Below are 27,913 nucleotides of genomic sequence, written 5' to 3'. Positions count from 1 at the left end.
ACATATTCCGCAGCACTGTACAGAGACTATTATTACCAGTTATTATATAGCGCACACATATTCCGCAGCGCTGTACAGAGACTATTATTACCAGTTATTATATAGCGCACACATATTCCGCAGCGCTGTACAGAGACTATTATTACCAGTTATTATATAGTGCACACATATTCTGCAGCGCTGTACAGAGACTATTATTACCAGTTATTATATAGCGCACACATATTCCGCTGCGCTATACAGAGACTATTATTACCAGTTATTATATAGTGCACACATATTCCACAGCGCTGTACAGAGACTATTATTACCAGTTATAATATAGCGCACACATATTCCACAGCGCTGTACAGAGAATATTATTACCAGTTATTATATAGCGCACACATATTCCACAGCGCTGTACAGAGAATATTATTACCAGTTATTATATAGCGCACACATATTCCGCAGCGCTGTACAGAGATTATTATTACTAGTTATTATATAGCGCACACATATTCCGCAGCGCTGTACAAAGACTATTATTACCAGTTATTACATAGCGCACACATATTCTGCAGCGCTGTACAGAGACTATTATTACCAGTTATTATATAGCACACACATATTCCGCAGCGCTGTACAGAGAATATTATTACCAGTTATTTATATAGCGCACACATATTCCGCAGCGCTGTACAGAGACTATTATTACCAGTTATTATATAGCGCACACATATTCCGCAGCGCTGTACAGAGAATATTATTACCAGTTATTATATAGCGCACACATATTCTGCAGCGCTGTACAGAGATTATTATTACCAGTTATTATATACCGCACACATATTCCGCAGCGCTGTACAGAGAACATTATTAGATTTGGGTGAGTATTTAGTTTCTGTGCAGGGTAAATACTGGCTGCTTTATTTTTACACTGCAATATAGATCTCACTTTGCAGTAAAACCCCACCCTAATCTAACTCTCTGCACAAGTAACATCTGCCCCACCTGCAATGCACATGCTTTTGTCCATCTAAGAAGTATTTTGTCAGAAAGAGTGAACTAGACTAAGGCCCTTAACAACTAGCCACTTATTAATTTGTGTTATTAGAGATTTCACCAGTTTGGGGTTAATAAAGCACTTTATAGTACATCTCATTAGAACAGAACTGTCCCAGCACTTCATCCGTCGAACCCTGTTTTTCCCAGGATAATCTTCCTGGGTTGCCGCTTCCTTATTCTCAACAATTATTCCTTCTATTGGCATTTGCGATGTTGCCTAGCAACACGTGCACTCAATATGTGGCATGGAGAGTCCCTTCCCCCACGTCCCTTGTGATTACACCTTATATCCAGATGCTCTCTGTAGTTACAGGAGAGGAAGAGATGCGCTGTCACCACATAATGCCCAGTGACCATAGAGTAATGATGTCACAGACGGTACAATATGGCCGCCCCATACCTCCAGCGTCACTGCCTCACACCAGGAACCTGCTGTCGGCCCTTGTCCTCTATCAGGTTGTGCAAAACTCTCATTAAATCTGAAATTGTTGTGATGAAACTGTATTACCGGGGTTGTGTAATACAATGTAACTATCAGCAGTGCTGACGGGAATAATTAGTTGCGTTGCCAAAGGTAAACAAAGCTATATTATTATTATTATAATTTTATTTATAAGGCGCCACAAGTGTTTCGCAGCGCCGTACAAAGGAACAATACAGGGAGACAAAACTTGGCATAACATTGAATAAATAACAAAAATACAGTACAAATAAAGAGCGCCACAGATCAATACACATTACAGCTATAAAAAAATCCCAGAAAAACTCATGTCTACCTTTTCTTGTTGACTTTTTTTTGTTGTGTCAACCTTTTGTCACAGTCGACCAAGTGCATGTCGACTATTTTTGTGAATGTTGACTTCGTGCATGTCAAGCTTTTGACCATTATCTGTGAGCTAATCCACACCCCCCAAAAATATAACAAAAAAAGACTGGCCCCCGTCTTTTCTGGCAAATGCCGGATAAGTTGGTGGTCCAACGGGCCGGGCCCCTACCGTGTGCATAATAAGCATCGGTCCAGTTGTGGGGTTGGCCCTGCTGTCGGTGTAAGAGCCTGTCCCTGCGGTAGGACCCATACCGTGTGCACAATAAGCATCGGTCCAGTTGTGGGGTTGGCCCTGCTGTCAGTGTAAGAGCCTGTCCCTGCGGTAGGAACCATACCTTGTGCTTTTATTGTGTCGGCACATTGAGTAAATTCATTGGTGCACCGAATGGGGCTGTTTGACGTGATTTGGGGATAGATGTATGTGGTCACATCTCTTAGAAGCCAGTGACATCACCTAGTCACTGAGGTAGGTGACTGGTGACCTGTGAGGGAGGGTGACCTGCTGTATTGGGGTTCAGGGGGCCCCCCAAATACTCTGTGTGCTAGGTCTCCCTTGTGTTATTATTTAATGCTGACATTCTACTAACGCCCCTCTGCCGAGTACCAATGACCGGGGAATGGGCGCATAGTGACACACCCTACAAGTGTCTCCGCTGCCTGAGGATTTGCAGCAGTGAGAATGGCCTTTGTTGGGGAAAGATTGGTATGAATGTGAAATCTGCCTCCTTTCATGCTCCCTGGCTCCGGCGTTTCACGGTTCACAGATTCTTGTGATCAATTAACTTTTGCTTTCAAAAACTGAAAAGAGCAGGAAATCAGTCTGAGCCTCTATCAGGGCTATCCGTGAGGAAGTGCCTGCCCCCTTTCTCTAGCGTGTCAGTAAAGGATGAGACCCCCTCCACGCCTCACCGTCCTATTTAATTATTCCCTGAGATAAGAAGCCCCTTCTCCCTTTCACCAGAAATACTCATTGCGCTCATTCTGACAGCCGACACTTTCCTGAGACGTCTCATTACCACTGACTTTGTCAAAAAATTAAAGATGCATTAAAGGGTAAGAGAGAGAGGATAATTCAAGGTGAACGCAGATAGTGCGCAGTAATTTTGGCATACCGATAAACGTGACACGGAGCCGCAAATCTTTCTTTGGTAAACAAATGCGTAAACCATCGCTCGATCTGCAAAATTGCTGTCCGGGGGTGGAAAACAAGCAGGTTCCCGTCCTCCTGATTCCTTATTTATTTATTTGCAGTGTCTTATATAGCGCAGCATATTGGAATTGGAAACAACAGTGATGAAACAAACTGGGTACTAACAAACTGACATAGAGGTAGGAGGGCCCTGCTCGCAAGCTTACACTGTAACCGCCTATTATTAAAAAAATATTTCAATTGTGTTTTTTTTTTAAATAACAGAAACTTAAACAGAAATGTGCTGTTGCCCATAGCAACCAATTAAATGTTTAATCTCCTTTCCAAAGTGACATTAGGGCTGGTTGCCACGGACAATGACGCCTGTACTCCCCCGTGTATATATATGTATGTGTGTGTATTGTCACTGCGCAGTTTCCTCGGGTTCTGTAATCCAGCATAGTGTCTGTTCATTGATTCTATAAATATTTGATAAGAAGCACAGAAAAATGGTGCAATAAGCATTGATATTCTGGCAGCGGACGCGTTATTTCCATCGCAGTATCATGACATAGTTTTGTGTAGATAACAATGCCGGTATTAGTCAGACAGAACATTATCTGCGACTTCAGCCAGACAAGGGTGACGTCAGGCGTTTGGGGCGAGCAGGGAAAGGAATAGACAGGGTGAGTTTCCAGTTCATTGTCCTCAGTGTTCTTTGTACAGGAATCATTTGTAAAGAGAGTGAAATATAAAGTTAGGAGTGTGGGCAAACGGGAGACTCGGGACCCCCTGTGAGGCGCCAAACACTGCCTACATGTGTACAATACACATACAATAGCTGTGCAAAGTATAGCTACATATAAGACTCCACAGGACACTTGTATCTACCCCAGGTAACCTCACACCTCCGAATACACCGCTCTGTACTACATAGATAATCCCACGAGTAACCGGACATGGAACAATTCTGCTCTGTATGTTGTGTTGTCCTGCGCTGAGGAGCTCTGACAGGGGGGATATAAGCGGATATGAGTATAGGAATACCTGGTGATATAAGCGGATATGAGTATAGGAATACCTGGTGATATAAGCGGATATGAGGATAGGAATACCTGGTGATATAAGCGGGATATGAGTATAGGAATACCTGGTGATATAAGCGGGATATGAGGATAGGAATACCTGGTGATATAAGCGGATATGAGGATAGGAATACCTGGTGATATAAGCGGATATGAGTATAGGAATACCTGGTGATATAAGCGGATATGAGGATAGGAATACCTGGTGATATAAGCGGGATATGAGAATAGGAATACCTGGTGATATAAGCGGATATGAGGATAGGAATACCTGGTGATATAAGCGGATATGAGGATAGGAATACCTGGTGATATAAGCGGGATATGAGAATAGGAATACCTGGTGATATAAGCGGATATGAGGATAGGAATACCTGGTGATATAAGCGGATATGAGTATAGGAATACCTGGTGATATAAGCGGGACATGAGGATAGGAATACCTGGTGATATAAGCGGATATGAGAATAGGAATACCTGGTGATATAAGCGGGATATGAGGATAGGAATACCTGGTGATATAAGCGGATATGAGTATAGGAATACCTGGTGATATAAGCAGATATGAGGATAGGAATACCTGGTGATATAAGAGGGATATGAGGATAGGAATACCTGGTGATATAAGCGGATATGAGGATAGGAATACCTGGTGATATAAGCGGATATGAGGATAGGAATACCTGGTGATATAAGCGGGATATGAGGATAGGAATACCTGGTGATATAAGCGGGATATGAGGATAGGAATACCTGGTGATATAAGCAGATATGAGGATAGGAATACCTGGTGATATAAGCAGATATGAGGATAGGAATACCTGGTGATATAAGCGGATATGAGGATAGGAATACCTGGTGATATAAGCGGATATGAGTATAGGAATACCTGGTGATATAAGCTGGATATGAGTATAGGAATACCTGGTGATATAAGCGGGATATGAGAATAGGAATACCTGGTGATATAAGCGGATATGAGTATAGGAATACCTGGTGATATAAGCGGATATGAGGATAGGAATACCTGGCGATATAAGCGGATATGAGAATAGGAATACCTGGTGATATAAGCGGATATGAGGATAGGAATACCTGGCGATATAAGCGGGATATGAGGATAGGAATACCTGGTGATATAAGCGGGATATGAGTATAGGAATACCTGGTGATATAAGCGGGATATGAGTATAGGAATACCTGGTGATATAAGCGGATATGAGAATAGGAATACCTGGTGATATAAGCGGATATGAGGATAGGAATACCTGGTGATATAAGCGGGATATGAGGATAGGAATACCTGGTGATATAAGCGGGATATGAGGATAGGAATACCTGGTGATATAAGCGGGATATGAGAATAGGAATACCTGGTGATATAAGCGGATATGAGGATAGGAATACCTGGTGATATAAGCGGATATGAGTATAGGAATTCCTGGTGATATAAGCGGATATGAGGATAGGAATACCTGGTGATATAAGCGGGATATGAGGATAGGAATACCTGGTGATATAAGCGGATATGAGGATAGGAATACCTGGTGATATAAGCGGGATATAAGAATAGGAATACCTGGTGATATAAGCGGATATGAGGATAGGAATACCTGGTGATATAAGCGGATATGAGGATAGGAATACCTGGTGATATAAGCGGGATATGAGTATAGGAATACCTGGTGATATAATCGGCTATGAGGATAGGAATACCTGGTGATATAAGCGGATATGAGTATAGGAATACCTGGTGATATAAGCGGGATATGAGAATAGGAATACCTGGTGATATAAGCGGATATGAGAATAGGAATACCTGGTGATATAAGCGGATATGAGGATAGGAATACCTGGTGATATAAGCGGGATATGAGGATAGGAATACCTGGTGATATAAGCGGATATGAGGATAGGAATACCTGGCGATATAAGCGGATATGAGAATAGGAATACCTGGCGATATAAGCAGATATGAGTATAGGAATACCTGGTGATATAAGCGGGATATGAGTATAGGAATACCTGGTGATATAAGCGGGATATGGGGATAGGAATACCTGGTGATATAAGCGGGATATGAGAATAGGAATACCTGGTGATATAAGCGGATATGAGTATAGGAATACCTGGTGATATAAGCGGATATGAGAATAGGAATACCTGGTGATATAAGCTGGATATGAGTATAGGAATACCTGGTGATATGAGGATAGGAATACCTGGCGATATAAGCGGGATATGAGAATAGGAATACCTGGTGATATAAGCGGATGTGAGTATAGGAATACCTGGTGATATAAGCGGATATGAGAATAGGAATACCTGGTGATATAAGCGGATATTAGTATAGGAATACCTGGTGATATAAGCTGGATATGAGAATAGGAATACCTGGTGATATAAGCGGGATATGAGTATAGGAATACCTGGCGATATAAGCGGATATGAGAATAGGAATACCTGGCGATATAAGCGGATATGAGAATAGCAATACCTGGCGATATAAGCGGGATATGAGTATAGGAATACCTGGTGATATAAGCGGATATGAGGATAGGAATACCTGGTGATATAAGCGGATATGAGGATAGGAATACCTGGCGATATAAGCGGCTATGAGGATAGGAATACCTGGTGATATAAGCAGATATGAGAATAGGAATACCTGGCGATATAAGCGGGATATGAGGATAGGAATACTTGGTGATATAAGCGGGATATGAGGATAGGAATACCTGGTGATATAAGCGGGATATGAGTATAGGAATACCTGGCGATATAAGCGGATATGAGAATAGGAATACCTGGCGATATAAGCGGATATGAGGATAGGAATACCTGGCGATATAAGCGGATATGAGAATAGGAATACCTGGCGATATAAGCGGATATGAGGATAGGAATACCAGGTGATATAAGCGGGATATGAGGATAGGAATACCTGGTGATATAAGCGGATATGAGGATAGGAATACCTGGTGATATAAGCGGATATGAGAATAGGAATACCTGGCGATATAAGCGGGATATGAGGATAGGAATACCTGGTGATATAAGCGGGATATGAGGATAGGAATACCTGGTGATATAAGCGGATATGAGGATAGGAATACCTGGTGATATAAGCGGGATATGAGAATAGAAATACCTGGTGATATAAGCGGATATGAGGATAGGAATACCTGGTGATATAAGCGGGATATGAGTATAGGAATACCTGGTGATATAATCGGCTATGAGGATAGGAATACCTGGTGATATAAGCGGATATGAGGATAGGAATACCTGGTGATATAAGCGGATATGAGTATAGGAATACCTGGTGATATAAGCGGGATATGGGGATAGGAATACCTGGTGATATAAGCGGGATATGAGTATAGGAATACCTGGTGATATAAGCGGGATATGAGGATAGGAATACTTGGTGATATAAGCGGGATATGAGGATAGGAATACCTGATGATATAAACGGATATGAGAATAGGAATACCTGGTGATATAAGCGGATATGAGTATAGGAATACCTGGCGATATAAGCGGATATGAGAAGAGCAATACCTGGTGATATAAGCGGGATATGAGTATAGGAATACCTGGTGATTTAAGCGGATATGAGTATAGGAATACCTGGTGATATAAGCGGGATATGAGGATAGGAATACCTGGTGATATAAGCGGATATGAGTATAGGAATACCTGGTGATATAAGCGGATATGAGTATAGGAATACCTGGTGATATAAGCGGATATGAGTATAGGAATACCTGGTGATATAAGCGGATATGAGTATAGGAATACCTGGTGATATAAGCGGATATGAGTATAGGAATACCTGGCGATATAAGCGGGATATGAGGATAGGAATACCTGGTGATATAAGCGGATATGAGAATAGGAATACCTGGTGATATAAGCGGGATATGAGTATAGGAATACCTGGTGATATAAGCGGATATGAGTATAGGAATACCTGGCGATATAATCGGCTATGAGGATAGGAATACCTGGTGATATAAGCGGGATATGAAAATAGGAATACCTGGTGATATAAGTGGGATATGAGGATAGGAATACCTGGTGATATAAGCGGGATATGAGGATAGGAATACCTGGTGATACCTCCCCTTATACAGTATATACATGATTCCCCTTATACAGTATATACATGATTCCCCTTATACAGTATATACATTCCTCCCCTTATACAGTATATACATTCCTACCCTTATACAGTATCTACATTCCTCCCCTTATACAGTATCTACATTCCTCCCCTTATACAGTATCTACATTCCTCCCCTTATACAGTATATACATGATTCCCCTTATACCGTATATACATTCCTCCCCTTATACAGTGTATACATGATTCCCCTTATACAGTATATACATTCCTCCCCTTATACAGTATATACATTCCTCCCCTTATACAGTATATACACGATTCCCCTTATACAGTATCTACATTCCTCCCCTTATACAGTATCTACATTCCTCCCCTTATACAGTATCTACATTCCTCCCCTTATACAGTATATACATTCCTCCCCTTATACAGTATATACATGATTCCCCTTATACCGTATATACATTCCTCCCCTTATACAGTGTATACATGATTCCCCTTATACAGTATATACATTCCTCCCCTTATACAGTATATACATTCCTCCCCTTATACAGTATATACACAATTCCCCTTATTCAGTATATACATTCCTCCCCTTATACAGTATATACATTCCTCCCCTTACACAGTATATACATTCCTCCGCTTATACAGTATATACATTCTTCCCCTTATACAGTATCTACATTCTTCCCCTTATACAGTATATACATTCCTCCCCTTATACAGTATCTACATTCTTCCCATTATACAGTATCTACATTCTTCCCCTTATACAGTATCTACATTCTTCCCCTTATACAGTATATACATTCCTCCCCTTATACAGAATATACACGATTCCCCTTATACAGTATATACATTCCTCCCCTGATACAGTATCTACATTCTTCCCATTATACAGTATATACATTCCTCCCCTTATACAGTATATACATTCCTCCCCTTATACAGTATATACAATCTTCCTCTTATACGGTATATACATTATTCCACTTATACAGTATATACATGTTTCCCCTTATACAGTATATACATTCTTCCCCTAACACAGTATATACATGTGTCCCCTTATACAGTATATTCATCTTTCCCCTTATACAGTATATACAATCCTCCCCTAACACAATATATACATGTGTCCCCTTATACAGTATAAACATGTTTCCCCTTATACAGTATATACATGTTTCCCCTTATACAGTATATACATTCCTCCCCTAACACAATATATACATGTGTCCCCTTATACAGTATAAACATGTTTTCCCCTTATACAGTATATACATGTTTCCCCTTATACAGTTTAAGCATTCTTCCCCTTATACAGTATATACATTCTTCAGCTTATACAGTATATACATTCTTCAGCTTATACAGTATATACATTTTCCCATAAACAGTATATGCATGCATGTTTCCCCTTATACAGTATATGCATTATTCCCCTTGTACATTATATGCATGTTTCCCCTTATACAGAACATACAGGTTTCCCCTTATACAGTATATACATTATTCCCCTTATACAGTATATACATGTTTCCCCTTATACAGTATATACATTTCCCCTCATACAGCATATACTGTACATATTTCCCCTTATACAGTACTAGGTGATTCATCGCGCCCTACGGGCGCTCTTCACACCGGCGTAAGGGGCTACGCCCCTTAATTTGTGAACATTTGTATTGTGAGAAATATGGTTAGAATTGTATGAAAGATGCCCTGTATTGCAGCTTCTGGCAGTGGGTGAGGGTCCAGCGTGGCAGCACAGGAGTACCGGACGGTGGCCCTGAGTCAGTGTCTCCTCCTACTGGGTGGGAGTTAGGGTGCATGAGAGCAGGAGGCTGGGATATGAGGCATGATAGGGGTATGTGGGCAACACAGCGTCAGCGATTACCCAGTGGTGGAAGTTACGGTTCAGGAGAGCAGGAAGCTGGGTAGTGATAGGGGTGTGTGGGCATACGGGGGACTAAAGAGGGTGGTGGACACTGTGCAGCTTCTGCCAGTGGGTGTGGGTCCAGCGTGGCAGCACAGAAATACAGGAGTCAGTGTCTCCTCCGACTGGGTGGGAGTTAGGGTGCATGAGAGCAGGAGGCTGGGCGGTAAAGCATGATAGGGGAATGTGGGCAACACAGGGTGAGCGGGTCTCCACTGGCGGAAGTTACGGGGCAGGAGAACAGGAGGCAGGGCAGTGTCCTCCCACATTGATGGCAAAAGTATTCAACATCGGCCATAAACCATCGATTATTTGAAAATCATTGATGGTCGATGGGCATCCCTAGAACTGGAGGAGGGTGGGGGACAGTATGCAGCTCCCGGCAGTGGGTGAGCGTCTTCTCCCACTGGGAGGGAGTGAGCGTGCATGAGAGCAGGAGGCTGTATAATAGTGGTATGTGGGCAAGACATTGATAAAAGTTGTGGCGCTGGTGCAGAGGGCAGTGGGGAAACCTGCAGTGCGGCAGCCAGGTCCGGATTTCCCACCTAGGGGCGGTACCTGCTTGTGGTGGTACAGGATCCCCCATTGTCACGGGGGTATGTGAAATGCGGGAGCGGGGGCCGCGGTGGTCCGCTGGGGGGTGGAATTGCCGGAAGGGGGTCTGCAAATTGCGGGAGGGGGGGTGGTGTGTGGGGATCCGCGGTTAGCGGGAGGGGGTCCGCAAATCGTGGGCGGGGGCGCGGGGGCTCTTGAATCGTGGGAAGGGGGGTCCGCAAATTGCGGGAGGGGGGTTGTCGGGGTTAGTGAATTGCGGGAGGGGGGGTTGCGGAGGTCCGTGAATTGCGGGAGGGGCGCGTGGGGTGCCGTGAGTCAAGGGGGGGTGGTGCGGGGGTCCGTGAATCACGGGAGGGGTCATGAATCGCAGGAGGCGGGGGGGCTGCGAATCGCAGGAGGGGGGGTGTGGGGGTTGCCGTGAATTGCATGAGGGGGGCGTGAATCAAGGGAGGGTGGGCGCAGGGGGGGTGGTGCGGGGGTCCGTGAATCGCGGGAGGGGGCATGAATCGTGGGAGGGGGGGTCGTGGGGGGTTCCGAATCGCAGGAAGGGGGGTATGGGGGGTGCCGTGAATTGCGTGAGGGGGGCATGAATCGCGGGAGGGGGGGTCCCCGAATGTGTGAATTACGGGGCGGTCGCAAATCGCGAGAGGTGCCGAGGGGGCCCGCAAATCGCGGGAGGGGGGCGCTACGGGGGGTTTCGTGAATCGCAGGAGGGGGGGTCGTGGGGGGTTGCGAATCGCAGGAAGGGGGGTGCCGTGAATTGCGTGAGGGGGGCATGAATCGCGGGAGGTGGGGTCCCCGAATGTGTGAATTAGGGGGCGGTCGCAAATCGCGAGAAGTGCCGAGGGGGCCCGCAAATTGCGGGAGGGGGGCGCTATGGGGGGTTCCGTGAATCGCGGGAGGGGGCGGCGCGAATTGCGGGAGGGGGGTCGCAAATCACAGTAGGGGGGGGGGTGCCGTGAATCGCGGGAGGTGGGGTCGCGGGGGGCCCTTTTAATGCCGGGAGGGGGGGTCGCAGGGGTCCCGCGAATCGCGGGAGGGGAGGATGCAGGGGTCCTGCGAATCGCGGGAGGGGGCTTGCGGGAGGGAGGGGTCGCTGGGGTCCCGCGATTTGCGGGAGGGTCGCGGGGGACCCGCGTTTCGCGGGAGAGGGTGGTCGCGGAGGTCCAGCGAATCGCGGGAGGGGGTGGTCGGGTCTGGGACGGATATTAGACAGCACTTACATCGACAGCCATTACATCGACACCATTAGTTCGACAGCTCAATAGGTCGACATGGTTTTAGGTCGACATACCATTAGGTCGACAGCTCTTTAGGTCGGCAGCTCATTAGGTCGGCAGCTCATTAGGTCGGCAGCTCATTAGGTCGACATGTTTTTAGGTCGACACTGCCATTAGGTCGACAGAGTCTATGTCGACAGTCAAAAGGTCGACATGGGTTTTTTCACTGTTTTTGGCCGAAATGTCGACACAGTCGACATGGACATAGTTTGAAGTGTACCGCAGCCGCTCGATATGCTTCGGGCACGGTGCCTCGCTGCGCTCGGCACACTATTTTATTCTCTCACCACGCCCTAGTGGATAGTAGGGCATGAAATACCGCCTGTCGGCACATGTCGGCTCAATAAACAGTGAAAAAACCCATGTCGACCTTTTGACTGTCGACATAGACACTGTCGACCTAATGGCAGTGTCGACCTAAAAACATGTCGACCTAATGAGCAGTCGACCTAATGAGCAGTCGACCTAATGAGCTGTCGACATAATGACATGTCGACCTAATGGTATGTCGACCTAAAACCATGTCGACCTATTGAGGTGTCGAACTAATGGTGTCGATGTAATGGCTGTCGATGTAAGTGCTGTCTAACAATAGTCCGGATACCGGGGTGGTCGCGGGGGTTCCGCGAATCGCGGGAGGGGGGGTTCGCGGGGGTCCCGCGAATCGCGGGAGGGGGGGTTCGCGGGGGTCCCGCGAATCACGGAAGGGGGGGTCGCGGGGGTCCCGCGACTTGCGGGAGGGTGGAAAGCGGGGGTCCCGCGAATCGCGGGAGGGGGGGTGCGGGGTCCTGCGAATGGCGGGAGGGGGGGTCACGGGGGTTCCGCGAATCGCGGGAGGGGGGGTCGCGGGGGTCCCGCGAATCGAGGGAGGGGGGTCGCGGGGGTCCCGCGATTCGCGGGAGGGTGGGTCGCGGGGGGGGGGGGCCCGCAAATCGCGGGAGGGGGGGTCGCGGGGGGTCCCGCGAATCGCGGGAGGGGGGGTCGCGGGGGTCCTGGCAGAGGGTAGGGATGTGCAGGAGTAATGGTGGCTGTGGAGTAATGGTGGATGGTGGGCGTGTACTGTAGCCCTGGCTGGGCGGGGGGAGGTGATGTCAAGGGGGTGGAACGTCAGACACATGAAAGTGAAACTGTCCTACACAGGAACGTTCTCCACAGGGGTTGAGTGACAGATCTGGCTAAATATATAAGAGATTCCCCTTATACAGTATATACATTATTCCCCTTATTCAGTATATACATTTCTCCTTATACAGTAAATGCATGCATGTTTCCCCTTATACAGTATATGCGTTATTCCCCTTATACAGTATATGCGTTATTCCCCTTATACAGTATATACATTTCCCCTTATACAGTATATACATGTTTCCCCGTAAACAGTATATACATTCTTCCCCTTATACAGTATATACATTCTTCGTCTTATACAGTATATACATGTTTCCCCTTATATTGTATATACATTCCCCCTTATACAGTATATATATATTTCCCCTTATACAGTATATACATTTCTCCCCTTATACAGTATATACATTTCTCCCCTTATACAGTATATGCATTCCCCCTATACAGTATATACATTCCCCCTTATACAGTATATGCATGCATGTTTCCCCTTTATACATTATATGCACGTTTCCCCTTATACATTATATGCATGTTTCCCCTTATACATTATATGCACGTTTCCCCTTATACATTATATGCATGTTTCCCCTTATACATTATATGCATGTTTCCCCTTATACATTATATGCACGTTTCCCCTTATACATTATATGCATGTTTCCCCTTATACATTATATGCACGTTTCCCCTTATACATTATATGCATGTTTCCCCTTATACAGTATATACATTCTTCCCCTTATACAGTATATACATTCCTCCCCTTATACAGTATATACATTTCTCCTTATACAGTATATGCATGTTTCCCCTTATACAGTATATACAGTCTTCCCCTTATACAGTATATACAGGTTTCCCCTTATACAGTATATACATTCTTCCCCTTATACAGTATATACATGTTTCCCCTTATACAGTGTATGCATTATACCCTTATACAGTATATACATTCTTCCCCTTATACAGTATATACATGATTCCCCTTATACAGTATATACATGTTTCCCCTTATACAGTGTATGCATTATACCCTTATACAGTATATACATTCTTCCCCTTATACAGTATATACATGTTTCCCCTTATACAGTATATACATTCTTCCCCTTATACAGTATATACATTCTTCCCCTTATACAGTATATACATTATTCCCCTTATACAGTGTATGCATTATACCCTTATACAGTATATACATGTTTCCCCTTATACAGTATATACATTTCTCCCCTTATACAGTATATACATTTCTCCCCTTATACAGTATTTGCATTCCCCTATACAGTATATACATTCCCCCTTATACAGTATATGCATGCATGTTTCCCCTTTATACATTATATGCACGTTTCCCCTTATACATTATATGCATGTTTCCCCTTATACATTATATGCACGTTTCCCCTTATACATTATATGCATGTTTCCCCTTATACATTATATGCATGTTTCCCCTTATACAGTATATGCACGTTTCCCCTTATACATTATATGCATGTTTCCCCTTATACAGTATATACATTCTTCCCCTTATACAGTATATACATTCCTCCCCTTATACAGTATATACATTTCTCCTTATACAGTATATGCATGTTTCCCCTTATACAGTATATACAGTCTTCCCCTTATACAGTATATACAGGTTTCCCCTTATACAGTATATACATTCTTCCCCTTATACAGTATATACATGTTTCCCCTTATACAGTGTATGCATTATACCCTTATACAGTATATACATTCTTCCCCTTATACAGTATATACATGATTCCCCTTATACAGTATATACATGTTTCCCCTTATACAGTGTATGCATTATACCCTTATACAGTATATACATTCTTCCCCTTATACAGTATATACATGTTTCCCCTTATACAGTATATACATTCTTCCCCTTATACAGTATATACATTCTTCCCCTTATACAGTATATACATTCTTCCCCTTATACAGTGTATGCATTATACCCTTATACAGTATATACATGTTTCCCCTTATACAGTATATACATTCTTCCCCTTATACAGTATATACATGTTTCCCCTTATACAGTATATACATTCTTCCCCTTATACAGTATATACATTCTTCCCCTTATACAGTATATACATTCTTCCCCTTATACAGTATATACACGTTTCCCCTTATACAGTGTATGCATTATACCCTTATACAGTATATACATGTTTCCCCTTATACAGTATATACATTCTTCCCCTTATACAGTATATACATGTTTCCCCTTATACAGTATATACATTCTTCCCCTTATACAGTATATACATTCTTCCCCTTATACAGTATATACATTCTTCCCCTTATACAGTGTATGCATTATACCCTTATACAGTATATACATGTTTCCCCTTATACAGTATATACATTCTTCCCCTTATACAGTATATACATGTTTCCCCTTATACAGTATATACATTCTTCCCCTTATACAGTATATACATTCTTCCCCTTATACAGTATATACATTCTTCCCCTTATACAGTATATACACGTTTCCCCTTATACAGTGTATGCATTATACCCTTATACAGTATATACATGTTTCCCCTTATACAGTATATACATTCTTCCCCTTATACAGTATATACATGTTTCCCCTTATACAGTATATACATTCTTCCCCTTATACAGTATATACATTCTTCCCCTTATACAGTATATACATTCTTCCCCTTATACAGTATATACACGTTTCCCCTTATACAGTGTATGCATTATACCCTTATACAGTATATACATGTTTCCCCTTATACAGTGTATGCATTATACCCTTATACAGTATATACAGGTTTCCCCTTTGATTTCCTGATGATGATTTTAAATCAATAAACCGAAATGTTGAAACAAAGCACTTGCATTAGTGTATTGCACCCACATTCTACATATTCATCTACAGCAGAGAATCACCGGGCAAAGCTATCAAGTTACTACCATGTGAGGGCCAGACCATCGACATACTACTCTATCTATCTATCTATCTATCTATCTATCTATCTATCTATCTATCTATCTATCGCACTCCAGACACTGGCTCTCCTAGAACCTGTGATACTTGGCGTTCCCCATTTAGAGGTGGTCCATAAAAACTACCGCCAACAATTGTAGCATACAATCCATACCAGTATATTACTGTATCATACCATCTCCGTTCATGTTAGAGGACTTACTACCTCTAGATTGATTCATTGCGCCCGATGAAGTCCTGAGGGACGAAACGCGTTGAGCCACGGATTGAGTCTGTATGTGACATCATTGAGAACATGAGAATGCTGATGACATCACAAATGTTGGAAAATGTATATTTGTTTTATACATCCTTTGATTCATTGTTCGTTTAGGCACCTATAAATAATTAGGTATTGATGATACAAACATAGCGCACCTCTGTTCTGTCTTTCTCCATATATGTATATATATGTATACAGTATATGGGTGTGTGTGTAAGCATGTACCTTATTCAGCAAATACCCATATTTAGTATATGCCTATTTGTCTTTATACAGTATATACATGTTGCTGTGCTGCTCCCTTCTGCTTTGCGTCCTCTGTTGTCTATCACCTGTAGGTGTCACTGTTGCTGTTAATGTCTATGCTGGAGTTTATCTCGAGGTTGCGCTCTCCCCACACAGCTACAGTACAAGCGGACACGCCACATGTAATATAGTATAATATGATATGCTTGTACATACAGTAGGTACCGATTTATGTTTCTGCTGGTGGGTGCTCATGCCAAAAATATAGAGGAGTGGCTTCATGGGGAAGGGGTGTGACCACAAAATAATACCAATTTGTATTATGGAGCACAGTAGTCTCCAACATTCAAATTACGGCAACAGAGTTCCACATACATAGATGCCCCCACAGTGCAGGTACTCTGCGGACAGAATACAGTGCAGGTACTCTGCGGACAGAATACAGTGCAGGTACTCTGCGGACAGAATACAGTGCAGGTACTCTGCGGACAGAATACAGTGCAGGTACTCTGCGGACAGAATACAGTGCAGGTACTCTGCGGACAGAATACAGTGCAGGTACTCTGCGGACAGAATACAGTGCAGGTACTCCGCGGACAGAATACAGTGCAGGTACTCTGCGGACAGAATACAGTGCAGGTACTCTGCGGACAGAATACAGTACAGGTACTCTGCGGACAGAATACAGTGCAGGTACTCTGCGGACAGAATACAGTACAGGTACTCTGCGGACAGAATATAGTGCAGGTACTCCGCGGACAGAATATAGTGCAGGTACTCCGCGGACAGAATACAGTGCAGGTACTCTGCGGACAGAATACAGTGCAGGTACTCTGCGGACAGAATACAGTACAGGTACTCTGCGGACAGAATATAGTGCAGGTACTCCGCGGACAGAATATAGTGCAGGTACTCCGCGGACAGAATACAGTGCAGGTACTCTGCGGACAGAATACAGTACAGGTACTCTGCGGACAGAATACAGTGCAGGTACTCTGCGGACAGAATACAGTGCAGGTACTCTGCGGTCAGAATACAGTGCAGGTACTCTGCGGTCAGAATACAGTGCAGGTACTCCGCGGACTCTCCCGGCATACTGTTTCCCAGGTGGCGGGTCCGGCGATGTCGGTGCTGCAGCCGCAAATTAGCATGTAAATATGGCGGCCCAGCAACGGGATTCGGGCCCGTGGGTGCTCATCAATTTCCGTGGGTGCTCGGGCCCTTGAGCACCCACAGAATCGGCACCTATGTGCTTGTATAGTACAATGTGTACATTAGCTGCTGTGTGTATTTGCTACACTTATGTCCAGGGCTGTTTCCTGTTGCAGATGAATGTAATAGCAGTGGTTACACAGTTACACACATACTTCCATCTCCCACCATGAACCAGATCAGCCTGATTCTCAGGCCAGAAGTGTCTGTGTGAGGCTGACAGGCAGCCTGTGAGCTCTGCTGGAGGAGTGAGATGAGGCTGCAGGTGCCTGTCCCTTTAAATATGCATAGGGAGGAGGGAGGGCTGACACACAATGGTGGGGGGATCACTCTCCCCTCACTCAGTCCCTGTGCTTGGCAGAGGGGAGGCTGCTGCTGCTGCTGCAGTGTGTGTGGCTGGAGGCTGGGTAATTATCTCATGTGCCTGGAACTAAGAAGTGGGATCTAAGCGTCAGCTCCTGGGTCCCAGCTGGGCTCATCTCTATGAGGAGGAAGCAGAGTGCGGATCTGGGGACAGAATTATTGCCCAGGACTCCAGCAGCTGAGCTGGGACACTTATGACATGGATGGGGCAGGCAGATGTCTGGGCTGGAAGTGACTAGTATCCTGGAGCTGCTCACATTAACATCTTGCACTTTATCTTGTGGGATTGGAGAAGGGAAGGAAGAGATTTGTCTTGGATTACAGGGAATCTAAGGGAAGCAGAAAATGTGGATTGCTTGTAAGACCTTTCTGTGGATTGTCCCCGTGTACATCTGTCCTATTCTAGGTAAGATAATGTGTCATTATTCCAGAGCAGCAGCATGTGCATGAGATGGGGCTCCCAGTATCAGCGGCTCCTGTCTGGTTCATCCTTAATATCCTCCTGGGGGCTCTGTGTCCTGGTCCTGGCTTCAGCTGTTATCTCCGCGCCAGGACAAAACTTTCCCTGCCTGTAATAGCCCTCTCCCAGTGATGGCATGGTTTGTGGGGGTGCAGTTCTGGATCGACTGGGGTGCCCCCCTAAACTTCTGTGGCTATGTCTCCTTTCTACCACTCTATGTTCTACTGGTCTGAGTACCCATAGATAGGGGTGAGCGCTGGTGAGGCTGCTGTCAGTTCCAGGGGCTAAATGTCAGGCTGCAGCACCTTGGTATTAGCCAGCACTGGGGCATGTAATTCCAGGTACTTGGTATCTCTCTGATCCCCATTACTCAGTGTTCCTGGGGATATGGGCACATTACCACCAGATATGCCAAGGCAGTGCCACTACAGGGGGTGGGTAGAGGTGGCATCTTCCTGGGTGTGACAGCAGCTCCCAATGTGAGTGCATCTATACACTGTACAGGCTGTTCATTGCAGTGTACCCCAAACATCCCCCCCCCCCTTCTCCAGCTAAGGTGTTGTAGGAAAGTTACCACTGGGGTGAGGGCAACGTTTTATTTTTTTTTTACCAAAAACTGCCCTGTGAGGACTGGGGAATCAGAAAGGACACCCACCTGTAAATGCCCTGCATATTGGCATGACCCATCGCAGGAGGCACAAATGCTCTGTACCTGGATTTCCTTCTTAACATATGATTGCTGTCACCTGTATGTCATTGATGAGGTGTTTTACCACAGGTGACAGCAATCATACAGTAAGTAGGAAGTCCAGGAACGGGTCATTGTACTGGGCATTCACAACCTTGGTCCTCAGGGTACACTGACAGCCCAGGTTTTAGTGATATACAGACTGGAGCGCAGGTGACTCAATTAGTATTTATTTACAGTGTCTTATACAGCAAAGCAGATTCCGTTACAGGTTCCTATATAGCGCAGCAGATTCTGTTGTAGTCCGTGATACATCAAACTGGGTAAAAACAAACGGACAAACCTCACAAGCTTACAATCTATGCGGATAATTACTGTAGTACCTCAATTATTTTGATTTAACCATCTGTGCTATATGCAAAAACAAGGAACATTGACTTGAAGGGTAGTTCTGTGGCTACGCAATGCCCTCACCTGTGTGTACAGTACTGAGTATTCCATAGGGACCTCACCTGTCTACAGTACTCAGGAATACTGTACACTTCAGAGCATTCAATAGGGACCTCACCTGTGTGTACAGTACTGAGTATTCCATAGGAACCTCACCTGTCTGTACAGTACTCGGGAATACTGTACACTGCAGAGCATTCCATAGGGACCTCACCTGTGTGTACAGTACTCAGGAATACTGTACACTGCAGAGCATTCCATAGGGACCTCCGCTGTGTGTACAGTACTGAGTATTCCATAGGGACCTCACCTGTCTGTACAGTACTCGGGAATACTGTACACTGCAGAGCATTCCATAGGGACCTTACCTGTCTACAGTACTCAGGAATACTGTACACTGCAGAGCATTCCATAGGGACCTCACCTGTGTGTACAGTACAGAGCATTCCATAGGGACCTCACCTGTCTACAGTACTCAGGAATACTGTACACTGCAGAGTATTCCATAGGGACCTCACCTGTCTACAGTACTCGGGAATACTGTACACTGCAGAGCATTCCATAGGGACCTCCCCTGTGTGTACAGTACTCAGGAATACTGTACACTGCAGAGCATTCCATAGGGACCTCCGCGGTGTGTACAGTACTGAGTATTCCATAGGGACCTCATCTGTCTGTACAGTACTCGGGAATACTGTAGACTGCAGAGCATTCCATAGGGACCTCACCTGTGTGTACAGTACAGAGCATTCCATAGGGACCTCACCTGTGTGTACAGTACTCGGGAATACTGTACACTGCAGAGCATTCCATAGGGACCTCACCTGTCTACAGTACTCAGGAATACTGTACACTGCAGAGCATTCCATAGGGACCTCACCTGTGTGTACAGTACTGAGTATTCCATAGGGACCTCACCTGTCTGTACAGTACTCAGGAATACTGTACACTGCAGAGCATTCCATAGGGACCTCACCTGTGTGTACAGTACTGAGTATTCCATAGGGACCTCACCTGTCTGTACAGTACTCAGGAATACTGTACACTGCAGAGTATTCCATAGGGACCTCACCTGTCTACAGTACTCGAGAATACTGTACACTGCAGAGCATTCCATAGGGACCTCACCTGTCTACAGTACTCAGGAATACTGTACACTGCAGAGCATTCCATAGGGACCTCACCTGTCTACAGTACTCGAGAATACTGTACACTGCAGAGCATTCCATAGGGACCTCACCTGTCTGTACAGTACTCAGGAATACTGTACACTGCAGAGCATTCCATAGTGACCTCCCCTGTGTGTACAGTACTCAGGAATACTGTACACTGCAGAGCATTCCATAGGGACCTCAACTGTGTGTACAGTTCTGAGTATTCCATAGGGACCTCACCTGTCTGTACAGTACTCAGGAATACTGTACACTGCAGAGCATTCCATAGGGACCTCACCTGTCTGTACAGTACTCAGGAATACTGTACACTGCAGAGCATGCCATAGGGACCTCACCTGTGTGTACAGTACTGAGTATTCCATAGGGACCTCACCTGTCTGTACAGTACTCGGGAATACTGTACACTGCAGAGCATGCCAAAGGGACCTCACCTGTGTGTACAGTACTGAGTATTCCATAGGGACCTCACCTGTCTGTACAGTACTCGGGAATACTGTACACTGCAGAGTATTCCATAGGGACCTCACCTGTGTGTACAGTACAGACTATTCCATAGGGACCTCACCTGTGTGTACAGTACAGAGTATTGCATAGGGACACGCATGTAGGTGAGTTGTTCCGCCGGGACCAGGCCTGCCCGCAGTCAGGACTCCGCAGGGACTACGACATGGGGTATATTGCTGCCTCCGCTGGGACCAGGCCTGCCCGCAGTCAGGACTCCGCAGGGACTACGACATGGGGTATATTGCTGCCTCCGCTGGGACCAGGCCTGCCCGCAGTCAGAACTCCGCAGGGACTACGACATGGGGTATATTGTTGCCTCCGCTGGGACCAGGCCTGCCCGCAGTCAGGACTCCGCAGGGACTACGACATGGGGTATATTGAGGTCTCAGCTTGGACCAGGCCTGCCCGCAGTCAGGACTCCGCAGGGACTACGACATGGGGTATATTGCTGCCTCCGCTGGGACCAGGCCTGCCCGCAGTCAGGACTCCGCAGGGACTACGACATGGGGTATATTGCTGCCTCCGCTGAGACCAGGCCTGCCCGCAGTCAGGACTCCGCAGGGACTATGACATGGGGTATATTGCTGCCTCCGCTGGGACCAGGCCTGCCCACAGTCAGGACTCCGCAGGGACTATGACATGGGGTATATTGCTGCCTCCGCTGGGACCAGGCCTGCCCGCAGTCAGGACTCCGCAGGGACTACGACATGGGGTATATTGCTGCCTCCACTGGGACCAGGCCTGCCCGCAGTCAGGACTCCGCAGGGACTGCGACATGGGGTATATTGCTGCCTCCGCTGGGACCAGGCCTGCCCGCAGTCAGGACTCCGCAGGGACTACGACATGGGGTATATTGCTGCCTCCGCTGGGACCAGGCCTGCCGGCAGTCAGGACTCCGCAGGGACTACAACATGGGGTATATTGCTGTCTCTGCTGGGACCAGGCCTGCCCGTAGTCAGGACTCCGCAGGGACTATGACATGGGGTATATTGCTGCCTCCGCTGGGACCATGCCTGCCCGCAGTCAGGACTCCGCAGGGACTACGACATGGGGTATATTGCTGCCTCCGCTGGGACCAGGCCTGCCCGTAGTCAGGACTCCGCAGGGACTACGACATGGGGTATATTGCTGCCTCCGCTGGGACCAGGCCTGCCCGCAGTCAGGACTCCGCAGGGACTACGACATAGGGTATATTGCTGCCTCCGCTGGGACCAGGCCTGCCCGCAGTCAGGACTCCGCAGGGACTACGACATGGGGTATATTGATGCCTCCCCTGGAGACAGCTGTGACCGGCCGCTGGGACCTGATGGGACCCGTTTGTACTTTGAACTTTCTGTCAGACAGAGGAATTAGAGAGCTGAAGTCTGAGAATTAATGGCTGCATCGCAAATAGCTGCTAAGTGGTCTAAAAATGGAGAGACCTGTGTGTAAGAGGCCGCAGGGGTCAGTGTATTGTCATCTGTGAGGATCTTACCCCAGGGGCCTATGAGACACTCCAGGGTTTCCTGGCCTGGGGTTGGCATTCCTGGCTGTAATACAAGCCACACAGTGTTATTACAGACAGCCCCCACCTGACACCCTGACAGATATGTGCTTTACCCCTGAGAAAAGTAACAGGTTCTGGGCTGTATAAGTCAGTCAGGAGGTGGCCGAGAGTGTCACATAGGGGAAACCCGGACTGTCACATTTACTTATACTGACGGTCTCTCTGCCGCTTCTCGGCAAGTAGGGTGTGACCCAACAGTCCAGGCTGTAAGGATGACACCGGTGACATCACAATTACCTTAGTCAGGAGGTGGCCGAGAGTGTCACATAGGGAAACCCGGACTGTCACATTTACTTATACTGACGGTCTCTCTGCCGCTTCTCGGCAAATAGGGTGTGACCCAACAGTCCAGGCTGTAAGGATGACACCGGTGACATCATAATTACCTCAGTCAGGAGGTGGCTGAGAGTGTCACATAGGGAAACCCGGGCTGTCACATTTACTTATACTGACGGTCTCTCTGCCGCTTCTCAGTGATAAGAGTATAACCCCAAAATACAGTCCTCAAGGCACCCCAACAGGCCAGGCTCTAAGGATGACATCGGTGACATCATAATTACCTCAGTCAGGAGGTGGCCGAGAGTGTCACATAGGGAAACCCGGGCTGTCACATTTACTTATACTGACGGTCTCTCTGCCGCTTCTCAGTGATAAGAGTATAACCCCAAAATACAGTCCTCAAGGCACCCCAACAGGCCAGGCTCTAAGGATGACATCGGTGACATCATAATTACCTCAGTCAGGAGGTGGCCGAGAGTGTCACATAGGGAAACCCGGACTATCACATTTACTTATACTGACGGTCTCTCTGCCGCTTCTCGGCAAATAGGGTGTGACCCAACAGTCCAGGCTGTAAGGATGACACCGGTGACATCATAATTACCTCAGTCAGGAGGTGGCCGAGAGTGTCTCTCTGCCGCTTCTCAGTGATAAGAGTATAATCCCAAAATACAGTCCTCAAGGCACCCCAACAGACCAGGCTCTAAGGATATCCATGCTAAGACACTGGTGACTTAATAATTACCTCAGTCAGTTTGACTATACCACCTGTGCACAAGCAGAGATATCCCTAAAACCTGGACTGTTGGGGGGCTTAAGAACCATGTTTGTGAATCTCTGGTGTGACCAATATAGCACTCGCATCTTTCAAGTCCCATGTAGTTCCTCTTCTCTGCCTAGGGTGTAGCTCTCTGCTGTGGTGCTTTAAGCACAGTGTGGTCAGTATTTCAGCACTGATGTGCAGACCGGACCTGTGCTAGAAGTCAGGAGTTTGCCAAGTATTGTGTGAGATTAGACTAATACAGTGTTTCCCAACTCCAGTCCTTAGGGACCTCCAACAGGGCATGTTTTCCAGATATCCTCAGTAACACAAGTCAAATTAATTAGCACAATCTGTGGAACATTTAAAATGTGTCAGCACCTAGGAGATCTGAAAACATGAGCTGTTCAAGCTGAGCCCTGGAGCTGGGAGACCGCAGGCTAACGTGTTTGTCCAGCCCACAAAATGGCCACCTCCTTTACACCATGTGCATGCAGCTCTAGAAGGCAGCTGAAACCCCCCCAATATAAGGGTCTGGCCTCTGACTTGGCGTTCTAGCCCACTGTTCACGTGACCTTATGAGCAGGACTTTACCTACATATTCAGTGCTGCGCTGGTGTTGCAAGCGCGTGGGTGAGGGGGTTGGTGGGTGAGGGGGATTTAGGCAGGAGCTGTGTCCTTGGCGTGTGTGGGCTCATTTCCCTGACAGCCAAGCTGTTCCATCTTTCATGAATATGTATCTGCACTAATCGCTTTTACCCCATAAATTCTCATTACATGCCCGCAGCAGCCATATAATTGGCGTAGACATTGATCCCCATTAGGGCTTGGTTTTGTGATGAATGGCGGCTTTAGGGGCTGTTACCGGGAGAATGAGCCGCACTGTTGGCGTTTGACATGAAGCCAGCTGACCCAATTATGCAAAGATTGTCCGTGGATTGTTTTATACCGGAGAGATGGAAATTCAATAGCCTTCAGTAGGAAGAGACTAAGGAACGAGGGTGTTGTCCAATCCAAAATTCTGGAGGGCTGATGGGTAACGCAGGAAAGATGGGATGGTTTTGGTGAATCGTCCATTTATGTTTTTATTGACGGGTTAACGTTGAGATGTTAATTTTTGGAAAAGGACGGTTTATACATTGTACGGCCCACTGCACTGCTCGTCCTGCCCAATGGCGTCTGTTACCTGAAATGGTCGCGCATGTGTAACATGCCATTCATTCGATTTAATGGCTAATAATTAGCTGCTGGGATGGACAAAAAGATGAAATCACAAAGCATGACAATAGTCTACAGTGGTAATGCAGGGATATTTTGTGAAAGTTTTTTCATACTTTTTTTTTTTATGCCTTGTCTTTAAACCGCGGAAAAATTTACATCTAAACTTGCTGTCGCCTGCTCCCATCTAAAGTGACGGGAGATCGTAGGGCGATATTAAATGTATCTTTTTACTGCACATATCGCTTAAGGCCAGGTTTAACCGCGCATATCGGCTAAACCTGACTAAACTAATGGGTGAAATGCGAAAAGTCCCTGTTTGAGCGCTGAAATGGATGACTTTACTTTACGGCTCGCCAGCCCCGGCGGGATCAATCTAAAATATTGTTAGGGCACCCTTCAGAAGAAACAATTGAATAGCGGGACAGGCTCTTTTTGGATTACCTGCAATGGAATTCTGGGCTCTAATAATACATCCAGATTGGAATGCAAATGCAATTCTTGATAAACGGGCCTTAGAGACTCTGGGGTGTGTTCAATGCCGGGGGCAAACTGTGACAGCGAGCCTCGCTGTTTAGGGGAATCTGTGACAGCGAGGATTCTCCCGGAACGTTGAATACAGAGAGCGGACGACGCAGGGGTTAAACAGCGAGGATCGCTTGCTTTCTGCGATCCCCGCCATTTAACCCAATTTCCAGCCGTGTTGAATACAGGCCTCTGTTGTCAGAGATAGTCCCAGATAGTGAGAGAGTCCATGTCCAGCCTGACAGCCTCTTAACACATTCACCCTCCTGCAAATAAACTAGAGGCATTGAAGACCCCAGAATGGGCCTGATGAAGGGAGACTGCCCTCCCTCTCCATTTATAACCTCAGGAACCCTTAGCCAGCTTTTATGAAACCCCAAAATCTCATAGCAACCCAACTAAAATATTTTCCTGGGGTTTTTTGCAGAAATATATATACCTGCCTTTAAACACGATTCCAGTGTTTTTGTCACACTTAACCCGTTTTATCTGGCCCATGTATTTTCTCCTTGGTACTGTACAGAGTTATTTACAGTCTCTTATATAGAGTTCAGCAATAGACAGGCTTCTACTTAGCGTTATTGCCTGTCAGTGAGAATGTTTGGCCCCCGGTAAGGATTTGCCCCATCAACTTTGTTTATATCAAACTAATAAACTTTTTCTGATCACGTCTCCATCTCTTCCCAAAAGATGACAGTGAGTATCTGTCATCTTCCCCTGGATGCATGACCATGACATGCCGCTGACCCATGTGAAAAGCTGAGGAGATGTTACAGGCAGCTCAGAGTGACAACAAAAGCCCCGGTACAGGAGTATAGTACAGGAGTACAGTACAGATAGTACAGTACAGGGTATAGTACAGATAGTACAGTACAGGGTATAGTAAAGGAGTACAGTACAGGGTATAGTAAAGGAGTACAGTACAGGGTATAGTACAGGAGTACAGTACAGGGTATAGTAAAGGAGTACAGTACAGGAGTACAGTACAGATAGTAAAGTACAGGGTATAGTACAGATAGTATAGTACGGGAGTACAGTACAGATAGTATAGTACAGGAGTACAGTACAGGGTATAGTACAGGAGTACAGTACAGATAGTATAGTACAGGAGTACAGTACAGGGTATAGGAAAGATAATATAGTACAGGAGTACAGTACAGGGTATAGTACATATAGTATAGTACAGGAGTACAGTACAGGGTATAGGACAGATAGTATAATACAGGAGTACAGTACAGGGTATAGTACATATAGTATAGTACAGGAGTACAGTACAGGGTATAGGACAGATAGTATAGTACAGGAGTACAGTACATATAGTATAGTACAGGAGTACAGTACAGGGTATAGTACAGATAGTATAGTACAGGAGTACAGTACAGATAGTATAGTACAGGAGTACAGTATAGGAGTATAGTACAGATAGTATAGTACAGGAGTACAGTACAGATAGTATAGTACAGGAGTACAGTACAGGGTATAGTACAGATAGTATAGTACAGGAGTACAGATAGTATAGTACAGGAGTACGGTACAGGGTATAGTACAGGAGTACAGTACAGATAGTATAGTACAGGAGTACAGTACAGATAGTATAGTACAGGAGTACAGTACAGGGTATAGTACAGATAGTATAGTACAGATAGTATAGTACAGGAGTACAGTACAGGGTATAGTACATATAGTATAGGAGTATAGTACAGATAGTATAGTACAGGAGTACAGTACAGATAGTATAGTACAGGAGTACAGTACAGGGTATAGTACAGATAGTATAGTACAGGAGTACAGATAGTATAGTACAGGAGCACGGTACAGGGTATAGTACAGGAGTACAGTACAGATAGTATAGTACAGGAGTACAATACAGGGTATCGGACAGATAGTATAGTACAGGAGTACAGTACAGGGTATAGTACATATAGTATAGGAGTATAGTACAGATAGTATAGTACAGGAGTACAGTACAGATAGTATAGTACAGGAGTACAGTACAGGGTATAGTACAGATAGTATAGTACAGGAGTACAGATAGTATAGTACAGGAGTACGGTACAGGGTATAGTACAGGAGTACAGTACAGGGTATAGCACAGGAGTACAG

The 27,913-nt window shown here is 45.7% G+C and overlaps 1 protein-coding gene across 4 annotated transcripts in view; it reads left to right on the top strand.

The window, feature by feature from the left end:
* Window positions 1-27,913, top strand: part of ROBO3 (roundabout guidance receptor 3) — a 354,186-nt gene that overhangs the window by 165,726 nt on the left and 160,547 nt on the right. The window contains exon 1 of one of the 4 annotated variants that reach the window (XM_083163564.1): window positions 18,196-18,611. The exons of the other annotated variants lie outside the window; for them this stretch is intronic. Coding sequence (XP_083019690.1) covers window positions 18,551-18,611 — 61 coding nt within the window. The 5' untranslated portion in view covers window positions 18,196-18,550. Of the gene's footprint in view, window positions 1-18,195; window positions 18,612-27,913 lie in introns of those variants that run through there. 4 annotated transcript variants of the gene reach the window in all.

The sequence above is a fragment of the Crinia signifera genome, chromosome 19 (assembly GCF_055691185.1).
Source record: "Crinia signifera chromosome 19, ASM5569118v1, whole genome shotgun sequence".
Lineage (NCBI taxonomy): Eukaryota > Metazoa > Chordata > Amphibia > Anura > Myobatrachidae > Crinia > Crinia signifera.
The sequence above is the reverse complement of the archived record's forward strand: the minus strand, read 5'-3'. Positions and strand labels throughout refer to the sequence as shown.